Source organism: Engystomops pustulosus, chromosome 6 (genome assembly GCF_040894005.1).
Source record: "Engystomops pustulosus chromosome 6, aEngPut4.maternal, whole genome shotgun sequence".
Lineage (NCBI taxonomy): Eukaryota > Metazoa > Chordata > Amphibia > Anura > Leptodactylidae > Engystomops > Engystomops pustulosus.
In genome coordinates this window covers 124,077,620-124,101,172 of record NC_092416.1, presented here as the reverse complement: position 1 = coordinate 124,101,172, position 23,553 = coordinate 124,077,620, and the positions used below count along the sequence as shown (strand labels likewise).

General features: G+C 44.3%; 1 protein-coding gene across 1 annotated transcript; it reads left to right on the top strand.

Annotated features, from left to right (window-relative positions):
* The first annotated feature begins 5,094 nt into the window (after positions 1-5,094).
* SOX18 (SRY-box transcription factor 18) lies at positions 5,095-8,309 on the top strand. Its single transcript, XM_072110881.1, has 2 exons — positions 5,095-5,629; positions 6,726-8,309. Exons 1-2 carry the CDS (start codon positions 5,320-5,322, stop codon positions 7,511-7,513), a joined length of 1,098 nt encoding a protein of 365 aa, XP_071966982.1. The 5' UTR covers positions 5,095-5,319; the 3' UTR covers positions 7,514-8,309.
* Positions 8,310-23,553: the final 15,244 nt, after the last annotated feature.

Here is a 23,553-nt window from a genome sequence, read left to right as displayed (position 1 = left end):
CTACCATGGATGGTCACTTCCAGCACCAGGCACCTCCCCATAGCGACCTCCGTCAGCCTGTGCACCGTCACGTCTGTGGTGTTAAACAGTATGGCGACCCCGGCGTACGGCTCCACAGCCAGTGACCAGTAAGAAGGACCAGACCGCCACTCACGCTCAGCCTCACGGAGATGCCCCAAGGTGGTCAGACGGGTCTCCTGCAGGAAGATGACATCAGCGTCCAGATATCTTAGGTGGTCATACACAGCGTGTCTAGTCCTTCTTACTTTAATGCTGTTGACGTTGCTGGAAGCAACTTTTAGAGAGAACCCAGCCATCACAATGATAAAGAGCAGAGCAGTGACCCCATCATCATATGTCAGAGTCATCCTCCCCCTGTCTTCCACCTGTCTCCATGTCTGACTCTACAGCGGTATCTTCAGGAGGGGGCTTCTTTTTAGTTGGGGGGTCCCCTATGTCCACCTCACACTCATTATCAATACGTTCCAGCTCTCGCTCATAATCCCCATCTGACTCTGACAGAGCATCAAACCGGTTGCCAAGGACCATGACCCCAGTATCACCACTGGACTTCCTCCTGGTCTTAGGCTCCGCACTGAACTCCTCAGGCTTACGGGAGGATTTATCTTTTTTCTTTCTTTTTTTCTTCTTTACCTCCTCATAATCATCAGGTACTACAGAGGTGGCTGCCTGAGGCTGCTCCTGGGTGACAACCTCCATACTCCCCTGAGTGCTCCCTGACCGCTGAGGTTCTTGAGCAGTTTTACCTGAGCCCTGCTGTACTTCCCGCCTAGTCAGAATTTGTCCTGACAGCATGGCCTCCTCCTCTAAGGCGTCTGCCTCCTGGACCATCTCATCATCAGAGAAATCCCTGGCGATGTTATGCCAGGCCTCCGGGCAATCCTTGTGCGGGTGGCCCATCTCACCGCACAGATTGCACTTGACCTTCTCACAGCTGGCACTGAGATGGCCGACCTCCCCACACAGATTACATTTTATTACTGTGCATATTTTAGCCACATGCCCGATCTTACCACATCTGAAGCACTTCCGTGGTTGCCCTGGGTAGAAACAGACGCCTTTCTCTCTACCAATGAAGAAGGAGTTAGGGAGGTGTAGGGTGATGTTGTTATACTGCCTCAGTTTTACTAGAACCTTCCACCCTCCAGTCCAGATACCGTCGGCGTCTCGGTTCTTGGTGAGGTCAGACACAAGATCACAATGGCACCTGAGCCACACCAGAATATCCTGAGGAGGAACCGACTCGTTCCAAAAGATGATATTCACCACTACGGTACCTGGCCTGGAAATGGGGACAAATGTAAACTTATTCCATCCGTCAACATCCCTGAACCGGGGGAATTTATCCCAGAACCTGTCCAGACTAGACATGAGCTTGAAGCTGACATCATAGCCCTGTCTGTCTGGCAGGTTGATGACCGCCAGGATATCAACAGGCGTGAACCCCATCTGGTGACACAGAAGATCCCGCACCACAAACCTCCTATCCGGGAGATCTTCCTTAGCGCCTCTGTTCTTAAAGCGCACCACGTTCCTCCTCTTAAACGCCTGCCTGGAGTAGTGTGCGCCGGAGGTGAAGGAGGGAGCACCGCGGCTCCAGGCGTTTTTAGGAGGCTCTTGACGGGGCTCACTCTGGGAATTGGGGGGAGGGTCTGAACTAGAGGGACCTGACTCATCTGGGGGGCTCGATGTTAGAGGGGGGAAATCACACACATCATCCTGTACAACCCCCTGCCCCCCATCTACCGGTGGCTGCACCTCCCAGATAGACTGAGAATCCCCTCCATCCCCCGACCCCTCAGCCACATCAAGATGTTCAGCAATGTCCCCAGTCTCTGTCACTACAGCACAATTCTGGGTCACCGCATCACCATGACGCATGGATGGAAGTCCACTGTCCTGCTGCACAGTCTCTGCTGGGACTTGTGGTACTACAGCATTTTTATCTGCTGCGGGGGTCTGCGGCTGCTCTTGTGTTTTTCCCTTCTGGAATTAGAAACTTGCAGGTTTAAATACTTGGGGTGACACTTTGTGGGGTGCATCTAGGGGGACGGGTCCAGCTTGTGCTACAGGGGCCCGGGGTCCAGGGTTACAGATCTGCTTCTGCTGGGCAAAGCGTTCCCTGTTCTTATAGGACTCGGCCAGGGGTCCCATCCTCTCCAGAACACAGTCCATGTCCCTCACCACCACCGCCAGTTCCTTACTTAGCGCCTGCAGCTTACTATTGTACAGGGCGCTGCTCTCTGGGTGCGCGGTCCTCGTACATACAGTCTATCTGCATCTGCAGCATCTGTTTATGGTGACTTAGCTCCCCCATCCTCCTTACCAGTGCCGGGATCTCCTCCGCCAACTGCAGCTCAGGCGCTCGGGTGGTCTCCTTCAGCTGCCGTGCTGGTCGCTGTAGTCCTCCGGGCTGCCTGGGTGTAACCATCTCCTGGCTTGGCTTCTCAGGTTTGCTGCCTGTAATGGCCGGGCCTGAGACTGAGGCTGGATCACTCTGTGCAGAGACACTCTGTGGCTTTGCTGCTGACCTGGTGCGGCCTGTGCAGGCCATGCTGGACACAACCTCTCTCTGCTGCAGGTTTTCTCGCAGGGTTTGTCTTTCCAGGGATCTTCTCCTCTGTCTGGGTGCAGGAGTGGGGGGCTGTGCACCTGCTGCCTGACCTGTACTCAGCTGCTTCATTATCTGTACTCCTCCATGCTGTCCGGGCTGGGATCTGCCTTCACTTTCACTCACTTTCTTTTCTTCTTTCTTCATTACACTAAGGTCACTCACAAACTGGCTGCTGCTCTGCTGGCAGCTCACTCTGGGATTTACATCCCCATCAGAAGTTGTAAGGGAGATTTCTCCCGGTGTAGGCCTGGAAGCCTGGGCCTTGCTTGGGGAAGTTCCCCACCCAGGGTGGCCCCGCCCTGGGCTGTCTCCAGGCATCAGGAGACTCAGGAGCTCAGCTCTAACACAACCTCCCAGCAAGGGGGCAGTATTATAGTAGTTTTATTCTTGTACAAAGGGGGCAGTATTATAGTAGTTATATTATTGTACGTATAGGAAAGTATTATAGTAGTTCTAATTTTGTACATAGGGGCAGTATTATAGTAGTTATATTCTTATACATAGGGAGCAGTATTACAGTAGTTATATTTTTCTAAATGGGGGACAGTATTATAGTAGTTATATTCTTGTACATAGGAGGAGTATAATAGTAGTTATTTTCTTGTACATAGGAGGAGTATTATAGTAGTTATATTCTTGTACATAGGAGGAGTATTATAGTAGTTATATTCTTATACATAGGGAGCAGTATTATGGTACAGGCAGTCCCCTACTTAAGGACACCCGACTTGCAGACGACCCCTAGTTACAGATGGACCCCTGTGACCTCTGGTGAAGCTCTCTGGATGCTTTACTATAGTCCTAGACTGCACTGATCAGCTGTAAGGTGTCTGTAATTATTTTTTATTGATAATGCCTGGTCCAATTACAGCAAAAAAAAAATTTAAACTCCAATTGTCACTGGGGCAAAAAAGAATTTTGTCTGGATCTACAATTATAAAATATACAGTTTCGACTTGCATACAAATTCAACTTAAGAACAAGCCTATGGACCCTATCTTGTATGTAACCCGGGGACTGCCTGTAGTTATATATAGGGGAGAGTATTACAGTAGTTATATTTTTCTACATGGGGACAGTATTATAGTAGTTATATTCTTTAACATAGGGGGCAGTATTATAATAGTTATATTCTTGTACATAGGGGCAGTATTATAGTACAGGCAGTCCCCGGGTTACATACAAGATAGGGACTGTAGGTTTGTTCTTAAGTTGAATTTGTATGTAAGTCGAAACTGTATATTTTATCATTGTAGTTCCCGACAATTTTTTTTTTTTCCCCAGTGACAATTGGAGTTTCAAATTTTTTTGCTGTAATAGGACCAAGAATTATCAATAAAGCTTCATTACAGACAATTTTAAGCTGATTATTGCAATCTGGGACTATTTTAAAGCATCCAGAGAGCTTCACCAGAGGTCACAGTGGGCAGAGGGGTCCGTCTGTAACTATGGGTTGTCTGTAAGTCGGGTGTCCTTAAGTAGGGGACCGCCTGTAGTTATATTCTTTAACATAGGGGGCAGTATTATAGTAGTTATATTCTTGTACATAGGGGGTAGTATTATAGTAGTTATATTCTTGTACATAGATGGCAGTATTATAGTAGTTATATTCTTGTACATAGTGGGCAGTATTATAGTAGTTATATTCTTGTACATAAGGGGAAGTATTATAGTAGTTATATTCTTGTACATAGTGGGCAGTATTATAGTAGTTATATCCTTGTACATAGGAGGCAGTATTATAGTAGTTATATTCTTGTACATAGGGGGCAGTATTATAGTAGCTATATTCTTGTACATAGGGGGCAGTATTATAGTAGTTATATTCTTTAACATAGGGGGCAGTATTATAGTAGTTATATTCTTGTACATAGGAGTAGAATTATAGTAGTTAGATTCTTGTACATAGGAGGCAGCATTACAGTAGTTGCATTTCTGTACATAGGACATTAATATAAACAATTTATATGTTTATAAGAGTGTATAAGTATTTATAAGTGTTTATAAGTATTGTATAACTTAAATTCTTGTACTAAAAAGCTAAATATATATTCTTGACCAAGTCTGTGACGTCATTTAAGGATTCAGGTGTCACCCACTTTCGTGAGTGATATGTGCTCAGCACTATTAGCATCTTTTTAAAAGAGAATCAAAGAGCATAGTGGAGCTATGAGCATAGTTGTGCCTTGACCCTGAAATTGGTAGCTAATATGAATTGAATCTAAATAAATTACTGGACATTTTTCTATAATACTTGCAAAACCAATGACCGGTGTAACTTCCAGTGCCTATTTACTCTTATTTGCTTCTCTACACTTTTCTACACAGGGTTAACTTCTTCATGCAAGCAAACTGCTCTTCAAAGTATCAGACCCTCTTGCTGCCCCTCCTCACCCCCCAGATGCATTAGACTCCCCTCCCATCCTGCAGCTGATTGGTGACAAGTTTCTATATTTGATTCCTAATGCTCCAAACTGCTCAAACAGCTGGATGCTGGATGACAGAAGGACAGTTACAAAGACTCAGTGACAGTACACAGAATACAAAGATAGATATAGATAGATAGATAGATTGATTCTACTTTTTGGATCCGCACTTTCTTCAGTGGAGTATACTCTGCAATACCTGAGGACATCCCCACATTCTGTGCACCCACTTTTGTCTACAGGATCTGCCTAGCTGGAATGCATAGATCTGAGTCAAATTACTGCAGAGAGGAGACTACTCTGGGTCGAGGCGGTGGAAGTTCATGGGTCCCTCCTCCGGCTGCTACTCCTGAGCCTGGCCGAACATCCAACTCTCCTGTAGCTCAGGTCAGTCCTGCTCCAAGCCCCCAGTCTGGATATGGCGGCTACAGCTCCTCTGATGAGAAGACTGGTGACCCCCGGATTAGGCGCCCTATGAATGCTTTTATGGTGTGGGCCAAAGACGAGAGGAAGAGATTGGCACAACAAAACCCGGATCTCCACAATGCTGTACTTAGCAAAATGCTGGGTGAGAATAAGTTCTGTGATGGGATGGGTGGTTAACTGACATGAATTGTTCTATACCACAATAGAGACTGGAAGAGTACATGAGGACTGAACACAACATGGCACAGTGCCACTGGATGTGTACTTACATATGTACAAATGTCTGTATGTTTATGTCATGAATAGAATTCTGATCTCTCTCATTGCAATGAAGAGTTCTGCAACTTTCTAATATAACTTAATTTTCTAAATCTTTGCTATATCAGTGAAATCAGTGAAAGTTACTATATTGAGACTTGAAAACCTGTACAAATCTTATGCTTCTTAGAGCCCAAGGCTTGTAGCAATTGTTTCAAAAATATACCAAAGGCAGATTCGATGTAAGTTCACACAGGGGGAGATTTATCAGAAGTGTCTGGGGTTAAACTCTTCTAGTTGCTCATGGAAACCAACCAGTTCAGCTTTCATTTTATAAACAGCTGAGGGGAAATGAAAGCTGAGCTCTATTTGGTTGCCATGGGGAACTAGAACAGATCTGCTTTCAGACACTTCTGATAAATCTCCCCCAATAGTTCTGTACAATTCAAAAATTTATCAACTGCAGAATTCCGTGCAGATTGCAGATACAATGTATTAGTGCAGTTAAAATGTATTAGTCTGGAGAGGATTATCTAAACTGGGTACAAGTGAAGCAAATCCTTCATTTAAAGAAGTATAAGGTCACGACATGTTATTAGCATTGGATATCAACAAAACTGGGCCAAACTACTGTAATCAAAATGTATATGGCATTTTTATCAGGAGTCAATATTATAGTAGTTATATTCTTGTACATAGGGAGCAGTATTATAGTAGTTATATTCTTGTACATAGGACCAGTATTATAGTAGTTATATTCTTGCACATAGGGGGCAGTATTATAGTAGTTATATTCTTGTACATAGGGAGCAGTATTATAGTAGTTATATTATAGAGGGAAGTATAATAGTTGTTAATAGTCCTGCTTAATGCTGTTGTCACTTTCTGAATAAGGGTCTCAGGGTTGTTGTCATTGATGGTGGTGATTTTTTTCCACTTTTCTTGAACATCTTAGTAAAATTACTATTTACATTTTACAGGTCAGTCCTGGAAGAGTCTGACTGCCATTGAAAAGCGCCCCTTTGTGGAAGAGGCAGAACGTCTACGTGTTCAACATCTACATGATCATCCAAACTACAAGTACCGTCCACGTAGGAAGAAGCAGGCCAAGAAGATGAAGAGAGTTGAGTCTTCCCCATTGCTTAGGTCCGAGGGATACTCTGGAGGACATGCTCCTTCCAACCTCACCCACTTCCGAGAGTTGCAGCCTTTGGTATCCAACGAGCTGGAAAGTTTTGGGTTGCCAACCCCAGAAATGTCTCCTTTGGATGTTCTGGAGCAGGGTGAGCCAGCCTTCTTCCCTCCTCACATGCGGGATGAGGCAGAATCCATGCCCTTTAGATCCTACCAGCATGGTATCGAATTTGGCCAAGAGAAGACCCTGAGGGAGCTTTCCATACCATACTCTTCCTCGCCATCTCATATGAGTAACATACTTAGGACTCCACCGTCCACTGCATTCTACTACAATCCTCAGAGTGGTTCTTCAGCATGCACTCCACTGGGCCAGCTCTCTCCACCTCCTGAAGCACCTCAGCTAGACACCATGGATCATCTCAATCCATCTGAGCTTTGGGGAGATGTTGACCGCAATGAATTTGACCAATATTTAAATATGAGCAGAACACAAGTGTCTATTCCTGGCTATCACTTGCCAATGACCAAGCTGGCTACTACTAGAACTATGCCATGTGAGGAGAGTAGTCTGATTTCTGCTCTCTCTGATGCCAGCACTGCTATGTACTATAGTCCTTGCATCACTGGGTGACATGACTCTTTAGTGAGCGCAATTGACTGGTGTCCATGATGGCAAATGGGCACCAGTTTGGGGCAAGCGCGGCCCAAGCTCAGTCTTCAGCTGAGTGCCAAGTGCAGATTATTCTTGTGATATAGGGATGTGGAATGGGGTCATTGAAGGACAATACTCTAGTGTCTTTTACTAGGGTACATGGCAGCAGACAGTGTGAAGGGATTGGATATCCAGATGTGCCCTGGTGGTCTCTACATTGGAAACATCAGTAAATATGGGATATTTGTGTGAGTTATATAAGTGGAACATAAAGTCAGTAGACTAGTTTGTACTTGGTGAAAGTTGTAGAAGGGGGCATTAACCACAAGATAAAGCTCTTAAGGTGATATATTCACCTTCACAAAGTTAAAGCAGGTGAAAGGTACATGGGATTGATTTTAAAAAATTCAGAGCATATTATTCACTAGTCCCTATGGAGGTTATTCAGCTAGGAATTTTTACCTACAGGGAATATGTGTAACCTAAAGGGAAAATCCACATTTATACATTTCCTATGTAGATAATGAAATGCAATTATTTTTCCTGCTTCCAGATGTAGTATAATTTGTCTTAATCAAAACTGAGATCACTAGATTTCTCTCCAATACATTGATGTATATTGAAAAGCTGTGGTGCCTCAATCACATTTGTAGCATATGGACATGGTCACAGCTGCTTTTGTAGAGGGTCACAATTAAACAGTTACCAAACTTTCCACAGTAAAAAAAAAAAAGCTACATTTGTAACAATACTTTTGTGCTGTGTATTACATTGTGACAGCAAGGACATGGTAGTCTCCTGTTGCCCTGTGGCCCAAGTGCACCTGCAATCTTTGTACCCTTTATCGTAATACCCAGTTGACAGGTTTGTGTGGAAGTAGAAATACAAATTATTGCAAATCTAGCTATAGATCTCAAAATTGTGGGACCAAGGAGGAAGAACCAAGATGTAGCATTCACTGTCTGCTTGCCGAGTTTCTAAAAATAATACAGCCAGATGTAGCCTTACAGTCATTGATACTGTGCCTAGTCCTGGTTCATCCTCCAGGGCTTTGATTCTAAATGATCCACGGACTTGTCCCTGACCATAAAGTTTGAACCCTGAGAACAGCAGATCCATTTAACCCTCTGGCTGCCGGGATTCTGGGTAATATGTTGCACTGGCCTCTCCTGTGTGCTGAGAGGTTGAATCAGTATTGTATTCCATGTTATAACATGTCTTTTTTAACTTTGGTATATCACATGAAAACTGTTTTGTCATTGTAACATTTTATGGAAGAAAATTTTGGATAAGATGAAAATAATGAAGATTTGACTTGCCAATAATGTTTCATGACCTGTTATCAGAAAATGGTTGATTTTGGACAAGTACACTGTACACTTACATACACTATGCACTTTGTATAAATAATTAGAAATCTGCAGCCTGTAAACACATATACCTTGCATTTATATATACAAAGACGCATAAAAAAAACTACTCATTGTAAACATACATATTTATACATACGGCTCCATACACACATATTCCGTACATGCTCAATAGGTACATGCATGGTTTATATAGATATAGATCCACACAAACCTACAGTATACATACAGCTAAAATATTCTTACACCTAATACGCATACATACACCTACACTATACACAATCTAATTGCATCTCAAAACTTTAAAACAATTTCTTTTCATTGTTAATAAACTCCAGAAGGAGGACTCCATGGCAGGATCAAAATAGGGCACTTCCGCCTCCTGGTGCAGACTCTCAAGCACCAATATGATCCACCTATGTGTATCTTAATTTAGTCCCCAAATAACTTTAACTGCATCAACCCTTCCTGTGCTACTGCTGTAGACCATGTTTGGAGAGTTTCCATCCTCCATGAACCTTTGTTATTGGCCAACTAAAAATCATTATCCAATGTAAGCAAACTTTTGATTGGCCGCTCATTGTAATACACTGGTGCATACTGGTTAAAATGATCTGGTGCAGATTTCCAATAAATCTGTCAATAATCCTCAGAATTGCTCTGTGTCTGATTTTTCAGTGAATTTCACATTATTCTGCTCTCCTTCTCAACAAGACAATAAATTGGATGAAAGGGCTTATATGTTTTATCAGTATTTGCTTCTTTCCTCAGCACTTCCACATGGCATTTCAAGGAAACTACTAATGGTGATCTTTGGTTATCTTGACCTTAGTTTCTTAGTATTGCATACCTTTACTTTACAGCATGTCATCAAATTAAATTGTTATACCTTATCATAAACCAGCTTAAAGAAGAAGAAATGTAAAAAAAAGTGTAAAATCACTTAGAAATTCACAGTTAGCACAAGTAAATTGCATATTTCAGACTGCATGTACACTTTAATGTTCATAGTACAGCAACCACAGAACAACTTTCCTTTCAAATTATGTTCTGGAGAAATGTCCATATAAACCGCTATTTACATCTATGAGGCTTGTTTCTTTAAGAAAGCTCTACTTTTACCATATTCTGACACCAATAACTTTTTCAAAGTTTAGAATGCAGACCTGTCACTGTGTAAGGTATTATTTTTTTAAATAGTCTAGGCCAAAACTATAACCAAGATCTGTTTTTATAAGCCCAAGGCTGTATAGCTTCTGATCCTTTGTTCCAATGTGCCAGTAGCACATGTATTAAAGGATCAGTAAAATTCCCACATACTGCAGTATAGGAATATATGGTAGGATCAAAGTACCCGAGGGGGTCTGAAAAATAATAATAAAAAAAAAGAAGTGAATACTGTATATACTCGAGTATAAGCTGACCCGAGTATAAGCCAAGACCCAAAAATTGGGAAAACCTATTGACTCAAGTATAAGTCGAGGGTGGGAAATGCATTGGTCACAGCCTTCCAGTATATAGCCAGCCAGCCCCTGTAGTATATAGCGAGCCCCTGTTGTATATAGCCAGCCAGCCCTTGTAGTATATAGCCTCCCAGCTCCCTGTAGTATATAGCCTGCCAGCTCCCTGTAGTATATAGCCTGTCAGTCCCCTGTAGTATATAGCCAGCAAGCCCCCTGTAGTATATAACCAGCCAGCCCCCTGTAGTATATGGCCTGCCAGCCCCTGTGGTATATATTCAGCCAGCCCCTGTAGTATATAGCTTGCCAGCACGCTGTAATGTACAGCAAGCCCCCTTTAGTCTATAGTCTGCCAGCCCCTTAAAGTATGTAGCCAACCACCCCTTTAGTATATATCGTCTGCCAGCCCCCTGTAGGGTATAGCTTGCCGGTAGGGTGTAGTGCCTCTTTCTTTCTTCATGCGCTGACTGCAGGTTCACGACAGCTGCATGCACACGGCCCGGCCGGGGCACAACTGTGATGTCAGCTGCTGCTATACCCAAGTATAAGCAAAATGGGAAATTTTAAGCACAAAAAATCTTATACTCGAGTGTATACGGTAATTATATTTAAAATCCCCCCTTTACCTAGAACTGATATAAAAACAAACAGTAAAAATCCACGTCATGTCCCAAAATCTCCGATCTATCAAAAATATAATAACAGTTATTCCGGTGTTTAACCCCATAAAGGAAAATAGCAATTCCACTTTTTCACCATTTCTAACATATGAAAAATGTACTAAAAAGTGATCAAAAGACTGACTGACACACCACATACTAAAGTATGAAAAAATTTATTAGCAACAGAAGAATTTTATTTTGTACATGAGGTTTTAATTTTTGCAAATGTATGAAAACATTATAAAACTTATATAAATTTAGTATCCCCGTGATTGCACCGACCCAAAAAATTAAGTAGACATTTCATTCGGTGCGCGCAGTGAAAGCCCTTAAAACCAAGCCCACAAGGAATATGATAAACCATCCCTATGAAGTGCAATTTGTTGTGCATAAAACTAGCTGACAGATTTTTACAAGGAAAAATAAAAAAGCTATAAATTTTTGACGTTGGGAAGTGAAAAATGGAAAAGCAAAAACTAAAAAGGCCTGGATGATAAGGGGTTTAACCACATTTACATAAACGCTATGTGAACACACTGGGGATTATTTACTAAGGGTTTCGGATCGCACTTTCGTCTGACATTCTGATGTTTTCGCGTATTGTATGGCTGTGACAGGTATTTAACAGGGGTCTGCGCTGGCATTGTGTCACCCGCAATCCGATTACAAATTGTCTTGGACTTTCAAATTGTGTCGTAAGACAACGCACTTACATGCACCACGAAGAAGAAAGTGAACTCCGTTGGACCTCAGCGGGAAAGCGACACATGTAGGATCTTAGTGAATCGCCGCAGAGTGTATTCTCGTCGGACAATGCACTTTTGGGGTCTTTCATCGGACAGATAAGTAAATGTAACCTACTCTGCTAGGCTGTATTTATACACTGCATTTACATTGCGTTCACCCTGTTTATGCATACATAATTTGTAGGTAATGTTTACACAGTGTTTACATAAACACAATGTTTAGATTTAGTTTATATAAGCACTATGTTAACATGATGTTAAACTGCATTCACATATTATTTTTACATTATATTTACACTGAGTTAACAGTGCAGTCTTTACTATGTGCAGTTTGCCTGTGCAGTGTGCAGGGTGCGCCAGATTCAGGAATTGTGGCGCACATTTGGCGCCCTCTGCATTGCTCCGAAAGAGTGCAACAACCCTTTTTGGTGCACCTTTAACATGGGACGTGCACACACTTCTGTTGGATTTTGCATGATATAAATATCTATAATATCTCCATAAAAACATTGTCTAGACCAGTGTTCCCCAACCTTTTTGTATCTGGGGACCAGCTGCACCCAAATTTTTTTTTACCAGGGACTGGGACCAGACCCACGCCTTGTCAATACGTCACACAAGGTTTTAGCATATGACTTCCAAACAATCATCTCTGGAGACGCCTGCGTTGCCCTGGTGAAGGGAAACACCGGAAGTTTGATCGGGAGTAGGAAACAACAAAGGTTCTCATTTTCACTTTTGATATTTAATGTGTGCATTTTCACAATTTCAGTTTTTTTCACAATGTATTATAATAAAGTTCTGTATGTTTTAGCTTTTGTACATGTAAACTTCCATGTAAACTTTTGTAACATGGAGTATAGGAGGGGCATACGTGCATAATCTCGACACAACACACCTTCTCACAGGTGTAAGCATTTCATCTTTGACAATATAAAGTCGAGTGCGCGTCTCCTCCTCAGATACACCATGACTAAGAACGGTTAACCCGTTCGAAACGCGTTGGATTGTAAAGGGAACATTGGAAACAATACTGTGGATGTATGGATTTGACTAAATAAAGTCTTGAAGTTTTCCTGGAACATGGCTGGTCTGTCAAGAGTTTTTCACATGCAGTTGAGACCTCAACAAACGAGGTAAAGTCCGTGCCGGTTCCGGAGTATACAGTGGCTAGAGGTGAGCTGGAACTTCCCCTTCCTTTTCAACTGGGCCAAGTAACCCTCTTACCATGGTCCCTGCAAAATAAAATGTGTGCCCCGCAGACAGTCCATATTTAACCTCAACCCATATAATGCCCCTTTACTGCAGCTGCCCTTTTTTCTGTAGCGCCCTTTTAATGTCTTGATAAGAAGATGGCTACAGAAAAGGGGACATTATTATACAGGCAGTGCCCGGGTTATGTACAGGATAGGTTCTGTAGTTCTGTTCTTAAATTGAATTTGTATGTAAGTCGGAACTGTATATTGTCATTGTAACTTCAGACAATTTTTTTGGTCTCTATGACTATTGGATTTTAAAAATGTTGGATTGTCATAAGAACTGGGATTAACAATAAAGCTTAATTGCAGACACATTTAATAACTGTTACAGCCGTTTATTGTAATCTAGGGCTAAAGTACAGTAAATTACCAATTACCAGAGGTCCGTTTGTAACTAAGGGTCTAGTCTTTGGGCTTTTTACTGTGAGGAAACAAATATACATATCACATATCAAGTAAGAATAAGCCGACCTGAGTGTAAACCGAGGTACAGAACTTTACGACAAAAAAAATGGAAAAACTTTACCTTGAGTATAGGCCTAGGGTGGGAAATTCTGCTACTACTTTTTAATATAAAGCAACCATGACTCACCAATAAAATGTAGAGCAGCGGCCTCCCCTCACTAATAACATGTCTAGCGGTGGCCACCCCTCACTAATAACATGTCCAGCAGTGGCCTCCCCTCACTAATAACATGTCTAGCGGTGGCCACCCCTCACTAGTAACATGTCCAGCAGTGGCCTCCCCTCACTAATAACATGTTCAGCAGCAGCCTCCCTTTACCAATAAAATGTCCAGCAGCAGCTTCCTGTCATTAATAATATGTCCAGCAGCGGCCTCCCCTCACTAATAACATGTCTATCAGGGCCTCCCCTCTCTAATAACATGTCTAGCGGTGGCCTCCCCTCACTAATAACATGTCCAGCGGTGGCCTCCCCTCACTAGTAACATGTCCAGCAGCAGCCTCCCCTCACTGATAACATGTTCAGCAGCGGCCTCCCCTCACTAATAACATGTCCAGCCGTGGCCTCCCTTCACTAATATCATGTCCAGCAGTGGCCTCCCTTAACTAATAACATGTCCAGCAGGGGCCTCCCTCATTAATAAAATGTCTGCAGCAGATTTCCCACCATTAATGTAATGTCCGCATCAGAGTCCCCCTAATGAAATACCGCCAGCAGTCCCCCCCAATGAATTGTCCCCAGCAGTGTCCTCCCGTAAAATGTCCCCAGCATTGCTCCCCCCACAATATGTCCCCAGCATTTCTCCCCTCAGAAAATGTCCCCAGAATTGCTCCCCTCCCCCCCATATGAAATGTCCACATTTGAGGTGCCATAAAAATAAAGAATACGCTTACCTTCTGCGCTCCTGTTCACCCTGCAGCTCCAGCTTCTTCTATCCTCAGATTCCCTGTGCCACAGAGGCACATCTGTGATCTCTGCCACAGACGCGCCACTGCCACCACTGCAGGGAATCTGAGGATAGAAGAAGCCGGGGGGGGGGGAGAGGAGTGCTGTAGGTGAGTTGCGACTTTTTTTTCTCCAAGTTTCATATACCTGCAGTTTTCAACCGCTGAACCGTGGCCAGGGACCGGGTGTGTGCACGGCCAAATCTTGGGCTGCAGCCCGGCGGTTGAAGACCAATGGTCTGGACAATCTCTGGATTATTGGAGACACAGCACAAAAAGTGGTGATTCGCAGAGATCAGGTAATCTCAATTCGCCAGGGATAGGGCTGGATAATAAACCTAGAAAAGTCTGACCTGAACTCGGAAACAAAAAAGTTCTTGGGAGTTATTTTGAATGCAAAACTTTAGTGTTCATTTCTTCCCCAGGACAAGCTATCCAATCTATTAAACCAAATCAATCTGTTTCAGAGAAAGAAGGCAGGCGGATTAAGTTCAGCTATAAGTGTCCTGGACCTATTAACATCCTGTTTTCCCTGTGTGGCTTGGAGCCAATTTCATGCCAGAAATCTTCAGAGGTGGATACTGACTATTAATAATAATTCTTTATTTATATAGCGCACACAGACTACACAGCGCTGTACAGATCTTGCCAAATCAGTGCCTGTTTCCATGGGGCTTACAATCTAATCAACCTACCAGTATGTTTTGGAGTGTGGGAGGAAACCGGAGGGAACCCACGCAAACATAGAGGGAACATATAAACTCTTTGCCGATGTTGACCTGGATGGGACTTGAACGATGTTGACCTGGATGGGACTGGAACTAGAATTCGAACCATCTGGATTACAGAAAGCACATTCTAGTAAAACAGAAAGTTTCTCTGTTCTGGTGGACAAACCAAGAAAATCTTCTCAGAGGTGTCCTATGGATGCCCTCTCCTCTTGTCTCCATTCAGACCGACAGAGTCTCCAAAGTTGGGAATTTTTTCTTCCAGGGAAGATGTTTCAGTGTTTATGGCCTCAAAAGATAAACTCAAGTTCCTCAAATATGAGAGAGTTGACGGTTTGGAAAACCATGAAGGAAACAAAATAACTGGTCCAGGGGAAACATCTAAGGCTATTATAGAACAACATCACTATAGTGGTATACATTTGACTTCAAGTGGGACGAAGATTTCCAGAACTTATGTCTCTCTCAAAGATGATATTCTAATTGGTCGAGAAAAATATTCTTTCAATTTTGGCTGTCTTTCTAAAAGGATCGAAAAATATTTTGGTGGATTTTCTCAGCAGACACCAAGTTGACCCCAACGAATGGTCTCGGAGCAAAATCATTTTTTGCTTATTAGTCAAAAAAGGGGGTCGCCCAAAATAGTCCTCTTTGCAATCAAAGCAAATTCAAATATAGATGCTTTCACTCAGAGTTCGAAGGAAGATCTCCAGTATGTTTTCTCTCCTATTACCTTGATCCCAAGGGTGTTAATGAAAACTTAGTAAGATCAAGAACAAGTCCCTCTTTGAATAAAGAGAAGTTGGTTCACCATTCTAAAACAATCATTCTTCCACAGGGGAAAGCTCTTTTGTCCCAAGTACCTTTACTTCATCCAAATCTAGAGCAGCTACATTATCTCATTCTGGAAGCAGTCATATATTTAAAAATGTTGGAAAAATGTGTCTATTGATATAGCCAAGGAAAGGAAGACTTTTCTGGTGGAACTGGCACTTCTAGAGTTTGGTGTAAAGGTGATTGACCCTTAAATTGCTGAAGACTTGCCGTACGTCAGACCGATGGGACTCGAGATCCGTAAAGAACACCAGGATATCATCAAGATAGACCACGACACAGGTATATAGCAAGTCTGAAAATGTAGTTGATGAACACCATGGGCCCAAAAAGCATAACCACTCGAAGTGCTCATCATGAGTATTGAAGGCGGTCTTCCACTCATCAACTTCGTGGATATGGATGAGGTTATATGCCGCACGTAGGTCTAGTTTGGTGAAGACCTTGGTTCCACATAAGCAGTCGAAAAGTTCAGTGAGCAACGCTAACGAAAAGCAGTTCTTCACCTTGATCTTGTTAAGGCCACGATAGTCTATGCATGGATGGAGTAACCCATCCTTTTTGGCCACAAAGAAGAGCCCTGCAGGAGAAGAGGACTTATGTATGAACCCCCTCTACAGATTCTCTTTCACGTAGGCTGTCATTGCTGCAGTTTCTGGCAGAGATAATGGGTACACCAACCCCGTGGAGGAGATGTGCCTGGCAGCTGGTCATTCTTAGGGACAGTGCAGTGGCAAAGTCTCTGCTTGCTTCTCGGAAAAAAAGGTTGGCAAAGTCCATATATGGACCGGGGAGACCCACCAGAGGTTTGAGGACTTCGGAAGAGACACATTGGAGACGGGACAAGGTAGCTCCAGACAAAAGGATGGGAATTCCGGTCCCTAGCGGAGAACTTCAGCGGTCTGCCAGTCGAGCACCAGTGCGTGGTACTGCAACCACGGAAGACCCAGAAAAACTGAAGACAGGTTAGCGTGTAAAAGGAAAGTCTCTGCAGTGCTCAGTGACTGATGAGATGACCAGTGGCTTCTCGAGATGGACCACAGGAAGATGATACTGAGAGACCAGGACAGCATCCATGAAGTTTCCTGCAGAACCAGAATCCAGGAGTTGAGTATGACAGGTATGTTCAAACGGGGAGAAGCTTTGTTCACACCTAGGGACACTTCTTCCAAGAACCCTAGGTGTGTTCATTTCCCAGATGCTGAGGACGGAGTGGACAGGTCTGAAGGAAGTGTTCTGGACTGGCAGAATAGAGGCAGTGGTTCTCCTGACATCGCCTGGAACGCTCTTGGGGAAACAGCCGAGCTCTATCCACCTGCATCGCTTCCTCTGCAACTGACACGGCAGGTGGCTGAAGTGGCCTTTAGAGGCAGAAGCCAAATGGGCCTGAGTTGTACTTGTTCGAGGCATTGCTCCTTAGAGTGCTCCATAAACCGGATGCCAATCTGAGTGGCCAGAGAGATGAGACAACTCAGAGTAGACAGTAGGTCATGTGTAGACAGTGCATCTTTAACTTGTCCAGAAAGTCCAGTTTTAAAGGCTGCGACGGGGCTGCTTAGTTCCAGGCTAGCTCAGAGGCCAGGGTACAGAGCAAAACCATGTTATCACCGACATGAGTCCCCTTCATGCAGGTTCAGCAGTGCTGTCTCAGCTGAAGAAGCCCATACAGGTTCCTCAAAGACGGACCAGAACCCAGCGAAGAAACAAGTAATATTAGCTGTGACCCAATCTTTTCTGTCCCAGAGAGGAGTAACCCATGCCAGGGCCTTCCCGGAGAGGAGGCTGATGATGAAAGCCACCTTAGACCGTTCTGTAACAAACTGCCATTCAATGTGCAAGGAGCACTGAGTGATAAAGCCCCTGCACAACTTTTGGTCATACTTGGTTGGCATGGAGAGTCTCAGCCTAGGTTCAGTGGGGGTAGACCAACCGGAGTAGCAGGAGGAACAGCAGGGACTTGACGCGGCTGCTGTGTAGCCATCAGTTTCTGCAACATGGCGGTGACTTGACCCTGGGTGCCAATCTGCTGGGACTGCTGGACCACTATGGTAATAATATTGGCCAGTTCACCTTGGCGGGATCCATGGCCGGTTCACACTATCAGGCACCACGGGTAGTGGACCCACTGGTCCACTGCAGATGATGACATAAGCCAACACCAGGGTCTCAGTTTCACCCGGTTTTCACCAGAGCCCGTCGCAAAGTGGGTTGAACTTGCTGCGGCATGGTACCAGCAGGTCTCTCCACAGGCACGACTTTGTCTGCGGTGGCTATAAGGCACAAAGATGAGGCGGGTTGTGCAGGGAGAGGCCAAGTTATAAAGGATTCTGGGAATGACCAGCACCAATCAACCGTTGGGGTTGGACCTTTAAATTTTCAGGAGCTGGCATGCGCACACCCTTATTATCATGAAGTACCATATATACTCAAATATAAGCTGAGCACGGCCGCCGGAGCCGAAGAAGGAATGGGGACAGGTGAGTGAAGCTGCGGGAACGCTGGAGCATTGAGAGGGGCATGGGTGAACCTGCGGCCTGAGACGTGAGTCGCAGGAGCACCTGTGACATTCACCATGAAGTTCTGGACCTAATAAAGCAGATCATTACCTGTGTGTTGCTAGTTGCCTTTTCTGTCCTGTAGTTTCTGACTAATCTTCTGGTATGTGAGACAACCCTCATCGTGTGTAATGTCAGTCACAGAGCATCAGAGAGTAAGCCTACCATTATGTTAGTTTTGAATATTTTTTTGTTCGGGTTTGGGTCCTTTTTAGGGTTTGCCGGGTAAACTTGTTGGACATTATATAAAAGGCATAGTAGAGAAAGAAGGCTGCATCTATGTATTTAAAAACTCATGGTTAGTAGGGGGCCTGCAATCTCCATACTGTCAGGACTGGGAGTCTGTGGACCCTCTGGACCATCGTGGGAGATGGTACTAGCCGACACCTGGGACCGGAGTGTAGGTGACACCTGGTCTTCACCAGAGCCCGCCGCAAAGCGGGATGGTCTTGCTGCAGTGGGGTAGCGCCAGGTCGTTCCACAGGTGCGACTCGCCCGCGGTGGCTGCCAAGGTAGTAATGCAGGAGACAGTCTTTAACGGGGATGACAGCAGGAGAAAAGCACAGGAAGGCACACTAGGACTCACGTCAGGAATCGCAGGAGCTGGCATACGGATCAGGAACACAGGAACGTAGGATACACAGGAATGCAGGATACACAAGATACGCAGGGGATTGCTTAAAGATCCAGCAAGGGTCAAGGCAGGCACTTATAGCAGGCCAGCGCCAATTATCGGCGCGCTGGCCCTTTAAATCTTTGCGAGCCAGCGCGGGCGTACCATAAGAAACGGGATGTGACGTGAAGATGCACATTTTTTACTGGAGCAACTGTCATTTGTCCAATCATCAAAGAATCTTAAACTTCATTTGTTGCCATTCATCTTGTGCAGGTGTTTCAGAGGAGTAGAGGTATCCAGCGCCTGTGCTAGACAGAGGTCTTGGTGGTCAAACTGTCACAATTATTAGTGGGGTTGCAAACTAACACAATTTTTTTAGTAAAGTGAGCAAGCTAAAAGGTTGTAGGGGAGGGGGGGTTCAGTGTGTCCGCAGGGAAGGGGGGGGGGTCAGTGTGTCCGCAGGGGAGGGGGGGTTTAGTGTGTCCGCAGGGGAGGGGGGGGGGTTCAGTGTGTCCGCAGGGGAAGGGGGGGGGGTTCAGTGTGTCCGCAGGGGAGGGGGGGGTTCAGTGTGTCTGCAGGGGCGGGATCAGTGTGTCCCCGGGGGGTGGGGGGGATCAGTGTGTCCCCGGGGTCAGTGTGTCCACAGGGGGAGGGGGCGCAGTGTGGCCCCTGGAGGGCGGCCCACGGAGGGGCCCACTAAGGCTCTGTCACCCAGGGGCCCACTAAAACCTGGAGCCGGCCCTGCTCCCATTCCACCATGGTCATTGTGACTGCCCCACCTCTGTCACTCTGTATGCTGTCATCAACCTCAACATTCTGGTCATCAGTCTGTGATGCCACTGCCAGCTCCTCACTGTACCCTAGATCCCTAGGTCTAACTAGTACTTGACCAAAACAGTCCAGTGAGTTATTGGACAACTTACCTCTTATGGGGCTTTACTGTACACTGCTGTATGCTTTTCATTTGGTCTAAATAGGCATACCCCTCCTGTGTGATGGCAACATTTCCTCTCAATCTAGAACTGTTCCCCTATGTCCTTTGGATTTGGCTGCATTGGTCATATGATAGGATCTCACGGTGGGTCATGGTGTCTCTTTGTGGTTTAGCCAAACCTTGGCTAATATTACATCCCATTATTAAAAGAATCTCACTAGATTTCACCAATTTGATTAAAAAAGATGGCGGTTTTTCTCTGACAACATCAGTCCTATCTCCGTAACTGACCTAATTTCCCCTTTCTATCAACCCTGCCCCCACCTCTCTTTCTAATTAAATGTTTTATTTCCAGCTCCAGTGTCGCCAATCCTCATTACTAAAAGATCAGCAATGTGTGGGTCCGGCTCCACTGCGGCTGAATCCGGGGGGTGAGGGGGGGGGGGGCACTCTGCCAAAACTGTGTAACAAGCTAACCACGGAGCAGCCTTTTTGTTACATGTGGAGACGGTGCTTGTCTTTGAGTCTGGTGAAGCCTGGAGAGGCAGAGACTGCTTACAAACCACTACAAAGCTATGCCATGGGGCAGGACACCAGCCAGCCCCATACCTACTAATATGTCCATAATAGTTGTCACCCAGCCTTCTACAAAACCCTCAATGGTATATAAATCTGCATTTGTTATGGGTTTTAATATACCTCTCCATGTAGGGTTTGGAGAAAACAGGGTGACAACGGCTATTAGCGCTATGATAGCTATTTTAATCATTGAAATTCCTAAATGTTAGTAATGAATGATACTAGAAAACATATATAAGATTCTGCAAGCACTGATATGGCCATGGGATAAATACTCTGCCTAAAGTGACATTGTATTCTGCCTACGAAGATCTCCAGTAAAAAAAAATACACATTACATAACATTTATTGAAATCAGTGGATTTCCATGAAAATCGGAATGCCATTGGTCTTCATAAACAAGACCAAATATTAAATGACCTTTTCTGGCATACTGATTTTCCCTTTAAGAGTTGAAATTGAACGGTAACCCAATCACATGAGTGTCACAGAGCTGTTTCATACTGGACTTGCCAGATCCTGCTGCTGCTCAGTTATTTTCATACATTTCTGGTTCTGGTTCATTTTATATGTCAAATAAGTAAAAACATATTTTCAACTAATTGGAAACAAACAGCAAAAACAAAAGAGATGAAAATTTAGTTTTAGGAGTTGAACAAAAATGCATTATCCCCCCTTCTTCCTTTAAAAAAACACACACACACCCTGTGTCTGCATTTGGGGAAGCCCCCTGAGGACACATGAAGGGGGATTCAGCAAATGACATTCATTTTGGCTTGAAATGAGATTCACATTATTGTTGCGGGAGAGGTGGAATCCAGACCATTTTCCTGTTCTCAACACTGGGATTTTTTTTTTTTTTGCTTTGGTAATGGTTAAAGTTAACCCTTCTCTGCCTGATGGGTGGCATCTGGATATACAAGGCTGCAGGTTATCAGATACAAAAAGAGCAGCATGTTTCATAAAAATATTTATTGATCATACCAGTATTTTATGGTTCAAATCACCTTATACAAGAAAATGCTAATATCACTTCCTACTAGTATTTCAGACTATTTGTTTGCTGATGTAAATATGCTTCTTTTTGTATCTTTTCATGTAAGTGATGTACCCTCCTGCCAGTTAGGCTGGCACCCAAAAAACCTGACTCAGATTTCACATGTGCACCCGTCTGCTCCATGTCACCTGTTTGCACCCAGCTTCCTTGAGCTGCTTATCTCTCTGGTCATTCTGCTTCCGCCAGCAACTCTCTGCTGCCCAAAAAAACATCAGATCTCAGAGGGAATCTTGGCAGGGCCTGAGAAATTAACCCAATCCCCATCAGCAGAGGTCTGTCAATTGGCTACTGCTTCTACTGCTATCATTTTGGTTTTTGATAGTGGAGGAATGGGGATAAAATAGACTAAGCAGCTAGCTGTCATGACTTGTAGAATTAGTGTGAAAAATTGCTATATAATGCTAACTGTTCTCTATCATTGTACAAACTACTAAACTAAACTATGCTCACCGGCCACTTTATTAGGTACACCTGTCCAACTGCTCGTTAACAGTGCCTTTGAACGTGGCATGGTTGTTGGTGCCAGAAGGGCTGGTCTGAGTATTTCAGAAACTGCTGATCTACTGGGATTTTCACGCACAACCATCTATAGGGTTTACAGAGAATGGTCCGAAAAAGAAAAAACATCCAGTGAGCGGCAGTTCTGTGGGCAGAAATGCCTTGTTGATGCCAGAGGTCAGAGGAGAATGGGCAGACTGGTTCGAGCTGATAGAAAGGCAACAGTGACTCAAATCTCCACCCGTTACAACCAAGTTAGGCAGAAGAGCATCTCTGAATGCACAGTACATCGAACTTTGAGGCAGATGGGCTACAGCAGCAGAAGACCACACCGGGTGCCACTCCTTTAAGCTAAGAACAGGAAACTGAGGCTACAATTTGCACAAGCTCATCGAAATTGGACAGTAGAAAATTGGAAAAACGTTGCCTGGTCTGATGAGTCTCGATTTCTGCTGCGACATTCGGATGGTAGGGTCAGAATTTGGCGTCAACAACATGAAAGCATGGATCCATCCTCTTTGGGCCCCTTGGTACCAATTGAGCATCGTTGCAACGCCACAGCCTACCTGAGTATTGTTGCTGCCCATGTCCATCCCTTTATGACCACAATGTACCCAACATCTGATGGCTACTTTCAGCAGGATAATGCGCCATGTCATAAAGCTGGAATCATCTCAGACTGGTTTCTTGAACATGACAATGAGTTCACTGTACTCAAATAGCCTCCACAGTCACCAGATCTCAATCCAATAGAGCATCTTTGGGATGTGGTGGAACGGGAGATTCGCATCATGGATGTGCAGCTGACAAATCTGCGGCAACTGTGGGATGCCATCATGTCAATATGGACCAAAATCTCTGAGGAATGCTTCCAGCACCTTGTTGAATCTATGCCACGAAGAATTGAGGCAGTTCTGAAGGCAAAAGGGGGTCCAACCCGTTACTAGCATGGTGTACCTAATAAAGTGGCCGGTGAGTGTATACTATAGTATACTTAGATTCCTATAATGGGCATATATGGGATATTTTGGCCCCTAACAAAATTATATCAAAGTAAAAGGTCAATTGGTCCTTACTCTGTCATAGATTTAAACTGTATTCACGTTCTGGGGACAACAGTGTGGGCCCCAAGGAATTGTTTGGTTGCTTTGTGAAAAAATCCACCCCTAATACCTAGAGACATCATTATTATAACCAGGAAACATGGGGGGGGGGTGGAATAGAAGTGATCTTGGTGCTGGTCATGCACTGGATATGCTAAGAAGCCAGAACCTCTTACAATATCTGGTGTGAAAATCAAAAGCTTACATAT